Source organism: Cynocephalus volans, chromosome 8 (genome assembly GCF_027409185.1).
Source record: "Cynocephalus volans isolate mCynVol1 chromosome 8, mCynVol1.pri, whole genome shotgun sequence".
Classification (NCBI taxonomy): Eukaryota; Metazoa; Chordata; class Mammalia; order Dermoptera; family Cynocephalidae; genus Cynocephalus; species Cynocephalus volans.
In genome coordinates, this window is record NC_084467.1 from 26,708,018 (window position 1) to 26,720,807 (window position 12,790).

Below are 12,790 nucleotides of genomic sequence, written 5' to 3' on the forward strand. Positions count from 1 at the left end.
AAAAGAAATGTGTGATGTCATATAAGCAAGTCCCTCCAAAGAGCAGGAAAATTGCATCCATGAGAATGAATGGAGCTGATTCAAAAGATGTCTTAATGGAAGTAGCTGAGGACCGGCCAACAGGGACAGGTTGCTGAGGGTTTGCTCAGCTCATCCTATAGAGCAAAGCCTTCCGTTAATTGGGTCCACAGGACAAAGAACAGCCTTCATGGCAGGAAATCAGTGGTAGGAGGAGATGGAATGTTCTTGCAGTGGAAATTCTTAATGGGAGTAACTGAAACCCAATGAGTGGTTCGTGGAAGTGAATGCATTTATCATACGTAATCACAATATACATAATGATGATCTGGAAGCTCACATTTCCTAAGCACTCACTCTGTGATAGTGGCTGAGTCATGTGTTTACATTCAAAGTCACACAGGGAAGTCTCGGTGGGAAGAACTGGGCAGGTTTCAAAAACTGAGCCAAAAATCTAGGAGCCATAGTGGCATTGGGTGGGCTGGCAGCCAAAGGACAGATGTGGTCCTGTCAGTAGAAGGAGTTTGGGCAATTAGGTGGTGAAAGCCTTAGTGGAAAGCAGGGAGTCTGTTGCCCAGGGAGGTGACCCAATGGGATGGGTTTGCCTTTAAAGAAAGCCCCATTGGGAACTATGTGGACACAGAGATGGTGAGGAGCCTGAAGATGGCAGCCACGTGTTAGAAGTCAGGAGCTGCCTTCACCACAGTTGCTGGCGTCTTTTACAGAAATTACGTCAAGTAGAAGGAGCTGGGGTTTTCAAAAAGACAGATACTTCAGTGAGAACACCTAGATTCCTTTCATACTGAGAAAAATTTCAGAGCCCATTTCCCCAGAAGCTTCAAAGACAGAGGTTGGGCTTGTAGGGCAGGAAAAAACCCTAAGAGGAAGAGACATTAACTTGCTAAGAAGGACTCCTCAGGGAGAGGAGTCAGGTTTGTCCCAAAGCAATATGCCACTGTGGGAATAGATACAATTTCTAAGTGCTGTCATTTAAAACACTGGGAATGACGATGCCTAACATTTTGGAACAATTATATGTCTCAGTCATTTTGCTAAGTCCTTTATAAACACGATCCTCCTGAGAAGTTTTAATGGAGTAAGTTAAGCCTGTCAGACTGGGGGTCCTTGGTAGGAATAGATTATGCAATTCCTAACAATTTTATGGGAATATTTACCTGAAGAAGGAAAAAGAAAGCCCCAGCTGGGACGTTCAGAGCGTCCAACTGGAGAAATTTGGAGAAAGTAAAGAGTTGGACTTCTTCCAGGGAAAGTCGAGGCCCACAGAGAGCTGGGTCTGCTCCATAGAAATAGCCTCGGTGGGGACAGATGGCTCTTTCATGAAGCTGGGTCTTTCCATAAAGGAGAAACCTGGGAAAGTGGTCAGAGCTTGTTTACAAGGTACAACTCCATGGGGCTGAGGGAAGGTACAGATGGAGAATGTGGGCCTATTGGTCAGGGAGGAGCGTTTGGGCTTGTCACAAACCGGGAGGCCTCAGTGGGAGTACTTGGGCCTCTGCCACTAGAAATAGCCTAGTCCACGAGGTTGGAATCATGCCAAACAAGAAGCCTTAATAGAAGCCGAGCTCAAGTCTGAGGGGAGCAGGTGACCGACACTGTGCGAGGTTCCACAGGCACCGTGAGGACTGGCACACGGGCAGGTGCAGAGCAAGTACCTGGGCCTGTGGCTCAAGGGGGGCATCACGGCAAGTCCAGACGTGAGCGGGAGGAGGGGCCCGTCACAGAGTGGAAGCCCCGGCGGATGTTGCTGGGTTTCTTACACAGTTGGGGTCTGAGGAGGGCACACGCTGAGCCCCCCGTGCCTTCCTCACACAGGGAAAATCCTGAGGACTGGGTGCCTTGAACACTGAAACCTCACGGGAGTAACAGTCATGACATGGAGAGAAACGCTAACCTGGGGTGTTGGCCTGTGGTCCCGGAAGCCCCAGAGGGATAGCAGGGCCCTCATGTGGGACAGCCTCGGTGGGAGCATGTCCCAAAGGAAGGCTTGGTGAGTGGGGCTGGGTGTGAACTCAAGGCCAGGGCTCCATGGGAGTAGTTAGGTCTCTTCTGGGGGACATTGGGGGGGTAGCCAATGGGAAGTCTGAGGCTGCTCCCAGTGCGACAGTACTCCCGGGAGTACCACGCAGGGAGCGCAGGGAGAGTGGCTGGTCCCACACGCGGACTCAGTGTGCAGGGCTGTGCATGTCTAGGGGTAAGGCATCGTGTGTGGGGGGGGCCCTGGAGCAGCTGTCCCTGTCACAAAGGTGGCGTCAATATTTATATTTATGAGAGAGGAGAAGCCTAGGAAAGAATACTTAGGCCTGTCAGAGGCTGTTATGGGTTGAATTGTGTCCCCCGAAAATCCACATGTTGAAGTCGTAGCCACCAGTACCTCAGAATGTGACTATATTGGGAGATAGGATCTTTACCTGTCTTACCTAAATTAGAATGAGGTCTAATTAGGGTGGGCCCTAATCCAGTATGACCGGTGTTTCTACAAAAAGGGGTAATTTGGAGACAGAGGCACCGGGAGAGCAACACCATGTGAAGACGAAGGCAGAGACTGGTGTGATACTTCTCCAAGCCAGGCAGTGCCAAAGATTGCCAGCAGCCCACCAGGTGCTGGGGAGACCCTCGGACAGATCCTCCCTCACAGCCTCAGAAGGAATCAACCCCGCTGACACCTTGATCTTGAATTTCCAGCTCCAGAGCTGTCAGACAATAAAACTGTTGTTGAAGCCACCTGGTTTCTGGTACTCTGTTATGGCAGTCCTAGGACACTAACACACAGGGCAAGCCCGGGTGGCAGGTGCCGCCTCTGTTCCTGAGAGGAACACTGACAACGTAGTTGGGACCAAGTCTCTCCTGTGACAGACTATGGCTATCTGATGAGTTGTGACCCTTTTTGAAAGGCCTGTGCCTCCCCCGTGAAAGGCACAGACGCTCTTGTGGAAGGTTGGCCTCTGTGATGAGCCCACACATGGCTCCCCTGGGTGTGGCAGCTTCGTCACCACCAGTGAAGCAGCACCATATGGGTGTGAGGCTCAGCTCCTCCCGTGGTGACAAGCCCAGCCATGCTCACCCAAGTTTCCCCTAAGACAGACACGAGCCTCTGAGGAGGCATCCCCTGTATGGCTGGTTCAGCTGCGCTCACCTCACCGGATGCCCTTCAGGGCTTTCCCTAAGTGACAAGCCCAATGCTCGCTCAGCCTCTCTCTCTGACAGGGGAAGAGCTCCATGCCGTATTATTTCCAGAATGAAAAAGCCAAGTCTCAGAAAATTACATATAGTATGGTTCTATTTATACAGAAAACATGGTCAACAATTTTATAAACATTACATATTTTCCACAGGTACATATAACATGTATGTCAAGGCATAGAAAAAGGTCTGGAAAGATCACACCAAAACAACAGTGGTTATTTCCGGGGAATAATCCTGGGTTTGGAGTCTGCAGACAAAGAGAGCTTTGGCTTTACCTGTAATGTTTTAATTTCTTTCCTTCTTTTTATTTTCCTTTTTTTAACAAGGTGAATGTGTTTGTGAATTGTTTGTATAATTAAAAATTAATTTTAAAAAAGAAAATTGGAAAACAGTATTTATAGCACGGTCCATTTTTGGCTAAAATGTAATAATACAGCTACAACAATATATGTACAGAAAAAAATGGGGAAGTATACACTGAATTGTTAAATGCTGATACTCTGCATAGGTAGTGATGGGGTGGGCTTATGGGAGAATTTTGACTTTCTATGATGCATGCTATGGCCTGAATGTTTGTGTCCTTGTGAAATTCATATGTTGAAGCCTCATCCCCAAAGTGAGGGTGTCTGGAAGTGGGACCTTTGGAGGTCCACCCTCATGAATGGGGATTAGTGCTCCTGTAAAAGAGGCCCCAGAGAGCTACCTTCCCCTTCCCCCCTGTGAGGACACAGGGAGAAGGGGCTGTCTATGAGCCAGGAAGTGGGTCCTCACCAGACATGGAATCTGCCGGCATCTTGATCTTGGACTTTGCAGCCTCCAGAACTGTGAGGAATAAATTCCTGTTGTTTATAGCCACCCAGTTTATGGTATTTTGTTATAACAGCCTGAGCTGACTATGTGCCCATAAAAACATATGTAATGTTTTAATTCTTTCACAACCATCTCTTAGTACTGAAAAAAAACCTAAAAATATGAAAAACAACCCCCCCCCCAAAAAAAAAACCAGTAGAAGAATCTGAGAAAGTGGTTAGAACACATGGTTCCATCTGTCACACTAGGGAAGCATCGGAGGGAGAAGGTGAGCCTGCTCAGGGTCGCCATGGACAGCTGCACAGGTTGGGCACAATCTCCAAACCCACAGGGGAAGACTGAAATGGAGTGGATGGGGCTTTTTCCAGGAAAAGTGTACCAGGAGGAGCGGGGCCGGTCACAGGATCTCACCTCAGGAAGGTGAGTGTGGCTGGGCCTCGCAAAGGAAAACCCTGCCTCATCGTGCAAGTCTGACTGGGCGCTCTTGTTACTGTTACCGGAACCCTCCATCCTGTCCTAGCAGGAGCTCTGCTGCGGGTATCAGGGCCTGACATTCAAAGAAGGACCCAGAGGGAGTCACTAAGCTTCTCAAGCCCGAGGAGAAGTGGCTGGCTGGACATGTGGGATGCAAAAGCAGGAAGGAATGGGCCACTTGCCCAGAGAAAGCTGGTAGCTGTCTGGTCTGGACAGAGTGGAGTCTCAGAGGGCACTGTTGGTCCTGGCATTCTGGAAAAGGCTGTGGGAGAATTTAAGCCGCCCAAAAGGGTTAGACAGTCTCAGCAGCCAGAGAGCTAGGCCACCAGAAGGAAGCCTCCGTGGATAGCCCCCGCCTCATCCCCAGAGGCCTCCCTCCCCCCACGTGGAAGGCTGGGAAGGTCAGGGGCTGTGGGTAAGAGACGGGGGTGGACAGAGGAGCTGACAGGCACTCCTGTCCTTACCCTGGTACTCCAGCTTGAATCCTGGCCGGTTCTGGGAGTGGTCGCTGTGGAAGTACACGGTGGTCTCGTGGGACGTGGAGAGCAGGGGGCTCGGGAGCTCGCTTCCGCTGAATCTGCCCATCATGCGGCTGGTCTCGTAGGGGCCGTTCCGGATTTCTATGAAGTCGTGGTTGGGCTCGGTGGAGAAGTTCAGGAACTGGATGTGAGCTCCTGGGAGCAAGACAGAGGCAGACAGTGCCCAAAGCCACGCAGTCCTGCTTGAAGTGTGCCGCCTTGGGAAAGCATCTCCTCCAGAGCCCACGAGTCCCTACCACTGACTCCCCACCCAGTCACCCTTCCCAGGACACACTCTGGGAGAGGCTGGTCCAGTTTGGTCTCTTGTCTTCAGGCAGGACTGAACTTAAAAGTATATTATTTATTCAAAAGTAAAGGTATCAGCCATTTCAGAGCTCCTTCCTAAGTCCATTTTATTTTATTGAAAACAAAGTTCAGGGTCAACATTTGATTTAATGGTGGGTCATATGACTAATGTCAGTATAAAGACAGTTTTGCTTTTTTACATAAAAATAACACCCCCCACACCTAACCAAAAGACATGACCTTCAATACTAGCATTTTCTAAAACCCTTAAGTTAATTCAAAAATATAAAGCTTAGAGGTACACATTGTCCTACCTGTTCCATTAAGAAGCCAAATGAAGTTTACACTTTGGGATCTTAGTGGGTTAATCAAGATCTCCTAGCAGCGTGACAGGTTAAATGGATCTATTTAAGTCCTTAATGTACATATTAAATATACTGTTTGGAGAATGGAGGTGGGAATTTAATATGTTTACTGATAAGATTTTCAAAATTAGGTTACTATGGAAAATGTTATTGAAAAAATATATTTACTGAGCATAGGAAAATGCCCACAATGCACTGTTAATTGTGAAAATCAGATCGCAAAATAGTATATAGAATACAATTCTAATTTTTGTATTAACAAACCTGGAAGAATATTCATTCATTCGCTAATGGTATTTATGAGCATTTGCCATGCGCCAGGGCTGTGCTAGGTGGGCATCGCACAGTATGAGCTAGACCAGTAAGGTCCTTATCTTCATGGGGGTTCTATTCCAATGGTGGAGGACTAAGCTGCTGCTGATTATCTCTGCATGATGGGATTACAAAAAGATCTGAATTGTTAAAATGCACTCATCTGTACTTTTACATTTGCTTAGAAGGAACACATGCATAATTTTTGCATCTGATTATTTAAAGAATAAAGACTTGACATATAAGGTTGAAGACCCTTCATCTCCTGTCCTGTTCCATTTCCCTCATTGCCTCCACAGAAGCAATCACTGTCATGAAGTTGGAAGATATCCTTCCAGTTCATGGTTTTAGATTCTTAACTACATATCTAAGTTTATATTTTAAACATTTATATAAATAATATCATACTGTATATACAGTTTTGAAAACTTCTTTACTCAACGTTGTGTTTTTCAAAGTCCATCCATATCAATATACAAAAGTATAGTTCATTAATTTTTAACTGCATATTAATTCAACTTTATGAATTATCTGACTGCACAATTCACTCCCCTATTAATGAACATGCAGATTGTTTCCAAATTGTAGATAATTTTGTGATGAACATCTTTGTATATATCATCTGTGGAACCTCTGCTTTCTATTCCATGGCCCATACATCATCCCTTTACACAAAAACACTGTGGACTGCATGCCCACCAAAAGGGCTCTTTTAAGAATTGCAAAATTTCTGAATTGAGAAATTTTGTAGAAAGAACCGAACTGTGAGCGCCATCTAGTGGCAGCATCATGTAAATGCAGTGGCTCTTCACACACTGAAACCAAGGGCCGTATTAGGGACCTTGCAAGCAAGGGATCCTGGCCTCTGCCACTGAACCCTGCAGTAGACTTATTCCCCAGAGCCTGGATAAGTGCCCAGGACTTAGTGAAAGAGAACTCTGGTGGCTGAACATAAGGACTTATAGAGAACAATCATCCATTTAAACTTCTGTTTGCCTTTGGATGTTGACCTCTCCCCACACTCTATCATCTGAAGTTCTGCCCCAAGACTGGATGCAGAGCTATAGGGTCTCCCAGATCCTCTTTCTTTGCTCAATGTCTCAAAATCTGGAGTCTCCCAAGGCTGCCAACGCTGTCACCACTTTGTACTCAGTTTACTTCAGAAGGTGGTACTAAAGGGAAGTCTCCCTCCTTTGGAATCTTTCTCCTCCGCTCCAACCAGATCTAGAGAAGGCTGGTTAGACTGCTTTCTCCTGGAAGCCCCTTCTCTAATGAGAAGGCACACTCCAGACTGAATAATAAAGGACAAAATGGGCAATCTTCATTTCTGAGGCTCACAGTCTGGGAGAGCCCAGGCCTGGTAGGAATGTCCCTTGCGACATTTTTTTTCTAGGAGCAGAGCAAGATGACCCACAATGGACAGCCCATCGGTTTCATATCAGCACAAAGCCTCTATCCTTACAACAGAGATATTTGGGGTTAAATTATATTTCCAGTGCACAATATATGAATTACCAGCAATTAAATTTTGTGCCCACATCGATGTCCTCCATACTCCAACGGCCTCGCAAGCCTGGCGTACTCCATCTCCAAAAATGGAAAACAAAACAAATCCCTCCCAGCCTCTAGGACAGCTAGAATGTGCGTATGAAGAATGGAAACTCAATTTCACATTGACTTTGGTTCAATGTAATTAGGATAATAAATCGGATATTGGAGTTAAAAGCACAACTTGAGGTCCAGTCTCCGTAAAATAGATTTCTTCTTCTTCTTTTTTTTTTTTTTTTTTTAACCATCCTCGAGCAATTTCTCATTTCACTTTCCTGGATCTTAAGTTGTGCTCTAAACTCCAATATGCCATTTAGTACCCTAATGAAATTGAGCCACATACCATTACTCAAATGACAATAATGGCAGCCCCTAAGATTCTCCCTCCCATACTTTCATCTCTGCCATTCTTAACAAATCCTCACGATTGTACGAGAGGTTAACAGATGAGAAAATCGGCAGAGCATGAAACTGACTTGGCCAAGGTTATGCTGAGAGATTTCACAGACATGTTTTCAGCCCAGTTGGTCTGGGCGTGAAGCCCCTGTCTCCTCCAGGGGACTGCAGAGACTTACCAAAGCCCACGGGCAGTGCTATTTTCCAGGAGCAGTCCATGTTGCTGGGGTAGTTGCCTGGGAAGCCAGGGCTTAGGATCACCCCCTCCATCTCTTCCACTACTCCTCCACACTGTGCTGTGACAATGAGATGAGACAAAGGGTTAGGACAAGCTCCGGGAGAATATGGGGCCATGCCAACATTCCAAACTCCCTCAGAGCAGCAGTTTTTAACCTTTGCTGAGTCACAAACCCCTCTGAGAATCCAAAGAAATCTCCCCCCAAAATTATACACATGGGCAAAACTGAGTATGTAAATTCAGGAAGGGAAGCACATCCTAGGACTGCCTAGGAGTCCACACACCCAGGTTATGGACCCTGGACCTTGATCGGGCCCCTCACAGGCCAGTTCTGCGAGTGAGGACACGCAGGCAAGTGAAAGTGGTCTGTTCCAGCATGTCTTACACTCTCCCCAAATTTCCCTCTCCTCACTGCCCAATCAACTCTTCCAAGACTGCAGAAAGAGGACAAAGGAAGGGAACTGTCATGTATTCTGATGAAATCCTAAAAGGGAAATGCCATTACACCCAGGTGACACTCGCTTGACTCCCCTCACTTCTTGTCCCAAGGTCAGCTTTGAGGGCACTTTATGCTTGGCTGGGCACCAGAGAACTTCAGGTTTCCATTCCTGACTCTGGCACTTTCTTTTTTATCCTAAAAGACTTAGGTTTCTGATTTTGCAAATTTAGGATCATGATACCTTCCCTGAAGATCTGCTGTGAAGAAACACAGAGCACTGAGCTCAGCACTGAGCCTAGCACTGAGCCTAGCACATTGAAGACCCTCAATAAATGTTGGTTTCCTCCTTGCCTAACCAGACCAGAAGCTTCTGCAGGGGGAGACCCGGTCTTTTCTTGTATCTGTTGAGCTTATCATTGCTAGCACAGCACAAGAAGTGAAGCCAAGCTAAGTCTTTGTTTCATGTGCAACCCTTGACATTTCTTTATTACAGGATTTATCTGTCTGGCCCACAAAATGTCACAGGGATAAGCCCAAAGTGCTTAGAAGTTCCCTTTGGGGTGTGATTGATTATCTTGAATGAGAATGGTCATTACAATGTTTTCAAATAGGCAAACCTTCTGCAATTTTACATTTGGTGGGCAGAGGTTTGCAAACCATGACAGCCTTGAGTGAGAGCTGCAGATTACAAAAACAGTCTAAAACTGACTAAAAGCAAACCCAGCATACCACACTTTCTTCTGATTTGAACTTGAACTCAACAATATGCCCCTGGGCTCAAATCCCTGGGAGGAAATGGATTTAAATGAACAGAAAAAGTCTGGGCTCCCTTACCGATACAGAGCGGAGGAGGGTAGTTCCATCGCCGCACGGTTCCGGGCATGCAGGAGATGTGGGCGTGGCCCTGGAAGAATCAGGAAGGGGGTGGGCGAGCTGCCCCTGCGGGCACAATTGTATGTGCAAACCAGAACAGGGGGCTTGTTGGGGGTCTCTTGTTAAGGGACAAGATGCACAAAGATAAATAGATCCACTGTGGGAAGGGGGTAAGATGGAGAGAAATTTTTGGAAAGGACAATGATTAACAAGCATCACTGAAGAATTCTCATTACTAAAGGTTTCCTTGTGAGACTCCTTTAATTACCAAATGCCCTGATAGCCTTCAAAGGAAAATTAAATTTTCTTAAAGTCGAGTCAAGCCCAACTTTGCAGAAACATATCTGAGGCTGGCTTGTGCCAAATTGTTAAAGTCAGCAAAATTTGTCTTTTGCATGAGCAGCTCCGGGAGTAGATAATAGTCCCCAGGAGAACTGGGGACTGCTCCTGGTTCCTTGGTGACTGCAGCTCTGTTTGCACAAGGCTGGCCAATCACCTCTCAGAGGACACCTGTTTCCTGCCCCAGGGTGTCGAGGGAGGTACCTGGAGGGCGTATCCCGGCTCACACTGGAAAGAGACCACGTCATTCACCAAGTAGCGCTCCCCAGTCTTCACCCCATTACTGGGCACAGCAGGTTCCGGGCAACTGCTCAGGCCCACCGCTAGACAGGACAGATGGACGGAAAGGAGAAGGGACAAGCCCAGCAGGTCAATGTGACAGTGGGCTGAGGGCAAGGCTGGTGGCAGCTAGAAGGGGTGCCTGCAATTTGGGCTCTCTCTTGGCCTTTAGACCAGTGCTTCCCACCCTTTTCACCTTGCAGCACACAGACAAAAATAAGAGTATTTATATGGCACAGAAGCTCAACAGAGCAAAGCACCTTGGGGCAGGGGCATGTCACCCTGGGGGTTTTGGCTGCCCCGCTCACCCACTGAGTTCAGAGCCAGGGAGCTCCCAGCCCTGGCTGTGAACCCTCAGACCTCTCTGCCTGGGTTCCTCCGCATCACTTCTGCCTCCTACCCCCAACCTCCCTCAGTCTTCCCTGCTGTGAGAAGACCATTCCTGCAGGCTAAGACATTGAGAAGAGGCAAAGAAGCCAAGAAGGAAGGAGAGCAGTTATCAGAGAAGGCATCTCAGAGCTGCTCAGGGAGGGGCACCATTAGAGTCCCACTGTCTGGAACAGACTCTCCTGAGAAAAATTTGCCAGTGGATAGGGTTCTCTGCTGCCTTATTTCTCCTGTTGTGTTTTCCTAGTCAGGCCAGCTACTTTCTGGGAGCAGTAGTGGTGGCTCCTCCCACTTCACCTCCCGAGGTCAGCTCTGACACTTAATCAATACCAGATCCTGTGACAGCCTCCGTCTCATCCCCTACCCCAAGCCACTGCTGCTCCGGTCCACCCTGTACGCACATGCACCTTTCCTTGAATCACGGGGCTTCCGTGTTTGCCAATCTGAAGCAGGTCCCCATCACCTATTATATGAATTCTAACCTTCTCATCCTGATGTTCTACAGCCTTCATAATCTTGGCCTGCTCCCTTTTCAAGGTCACCTCTGTGGGATCTCAAACGTTCCTCCTTCACTCTCCTTTCTTGACTTTTCCAAATTCTGTCTGCGTTCATTTAGTCCTTACCATATACCCAGCACTGTGGGAGCTTTGCCAGAGGATCCACCCTAACCCTCCTCCTCCCTGCCCACCCACCCCATCATCACAGGAGCAGCCCTTCTGAGCACGTCCCATGAGCAAGGCTGGGGCAGGAGAGCCACACACATCATCTCGTCCCCTTGACACCATTCTTAACATCCCATTTCACAGACAAGGACACAGGCTGAGAGAAACCCAGACACATGCCCTTAGTGAGCCACGGAGCTGGGATCCAGACCAATCCCAGTCTTATCCCAGATCCACCCAAGTGGAGGCCCGACCCCGAGGCCACCTGAGCTCACGCCTGACCCTGTCCCCTGCTCTCCCTGCCTCCTCTCCCGAAATCTTCCTCATCCTGCTTTGAATACCTCCCTGGCTGATTCCCTTCTTGCACTCAGGATGCACTAAATAGATCCCTGGGTGTTGGTGGACTGGACTTGGACTGCAGTTTTCCAGGGGCAAGGGATAGAAGACTCACAAGAAAGCAAAGAGATAGCAGTAAATGGGGTCTCCACCCACTCCAAAGTGGTCTTCCCCAAGGGCACAGGAAGGAGAGGAGGGCGGACAGGCTAACAGATCGTGTGGCTGTCTGAGCTGGGTACCTGCAGTCTCCCAGAGTTTGGAAGGCTGCAGCCTCGGCCCTCCTGGTGGCACCCTTGGGAGATATAGGCTCCCTGGGGAACCCACGTCTGTCCAGTGTCTACAGGGAGCCAGGCGCTCGTGGAAAAGGACTGGGGAAGGACTGTTCAGCCTGGACCACCAGTCACCAGCCCATCTTCTTGTGCAGCAGCTGACGAGAGTCCTCATGCCATATTCAGAGATGAGACTCTGATACCTACAAGTGCTTTTTTTTTCTGTCTAAGGGAAATTTACATATAACGAGATGCACAAATCATACGTGTACATGTTGTCATCCTCAAGTTTGTCATAACCATTAGCGTACATGTGCTGAGTTTTGACAAACGCTTGCACCCCTATAACCCAAACGTGTATGAAAACTACAGGGCATTGCTATCACTCCAGAAATTTCCTCACACCCTTCCCAGGCAATTCCTGTCCTACCTGTGCTCTTAAGACGTGAATGCTGTGCTCAGAAATAAGGCTGTTTGGCCTATGTTCAAAAATCTTAGCAGCTGAGACAAGAGACCCCAAGGACAAGGATTAAAACAATCCCCAAACTGAATCTGAAGTATTTCATCTTGGCTGTCACCTTGTCTTTCTCCTCCCCACACTCCAAGCAGAATGCAGCACAGTACTTAGTGGGGTGGTCACAGTTAGTGACTGGAGACCTACTTACTTACTGCAAAGGCAGCGACAGACAGAAGGAGAAGGAGGTGCAGAGAGAGACAGAGACAGACAGAGAAAGAGCAAAAGCACACGGTAGGAGGAAAAATAGAATGGGGGGCAAGATGAGACCAGAGAGAGAAAACAAGGGAGACAGAGAAAAGTTCATTCTAATTTCTCTTACACTGCACAGCTTGGTTTTATTCAAACCACACTTAACAAAAAAAAAAATCATTTTTTATCATACGTAATTTATTATTTTTGAAAGCATATCGCTCCATTTCCATTAAATAAACATTAAATATGAGTCATAGCAGTAGATGTGACTTTTCAGTACCCTTCAAAGCCATTTGCTTCTACGCACC

General features: G+C 47.6%; 1 protein-coding gene across 1 annotated transcript in view; it reads right to left on the reverse strand.

The window, feature by feature from the left end:
* Positions 1 to 12,790, reverse strand: part of CSMD2 (CUB and Sushi multiple domains 2) — a 588,341-nt gene that overhangs the window by 80,363 nt on the left and 495,188 nt on the right. The window contains exons 38-41 of the mRNA XM_063104124.1: positions 10,045 to 10,163; positions 9,463 to 9,532; positions 8,131 to 8,247; positions 4,971 to 5,180 (exon numbers count right to left, since the gene is read on the reverse strand). Coding sequence (XP_062960194.1) covers positions 4,971 to 5,180; positions 8,131 to 8,247; positions 9,463 to 9,532; positions 10,045 to 10,163 — 516 coding nt within the window. The remainder of the gene's footprint in view (positions 1 to 4,970; positions 5,181 to 8,130; positions 8,248 to 9,462; positions 9,533 to 10,044; positions 10,164 to 12,790) is intronic.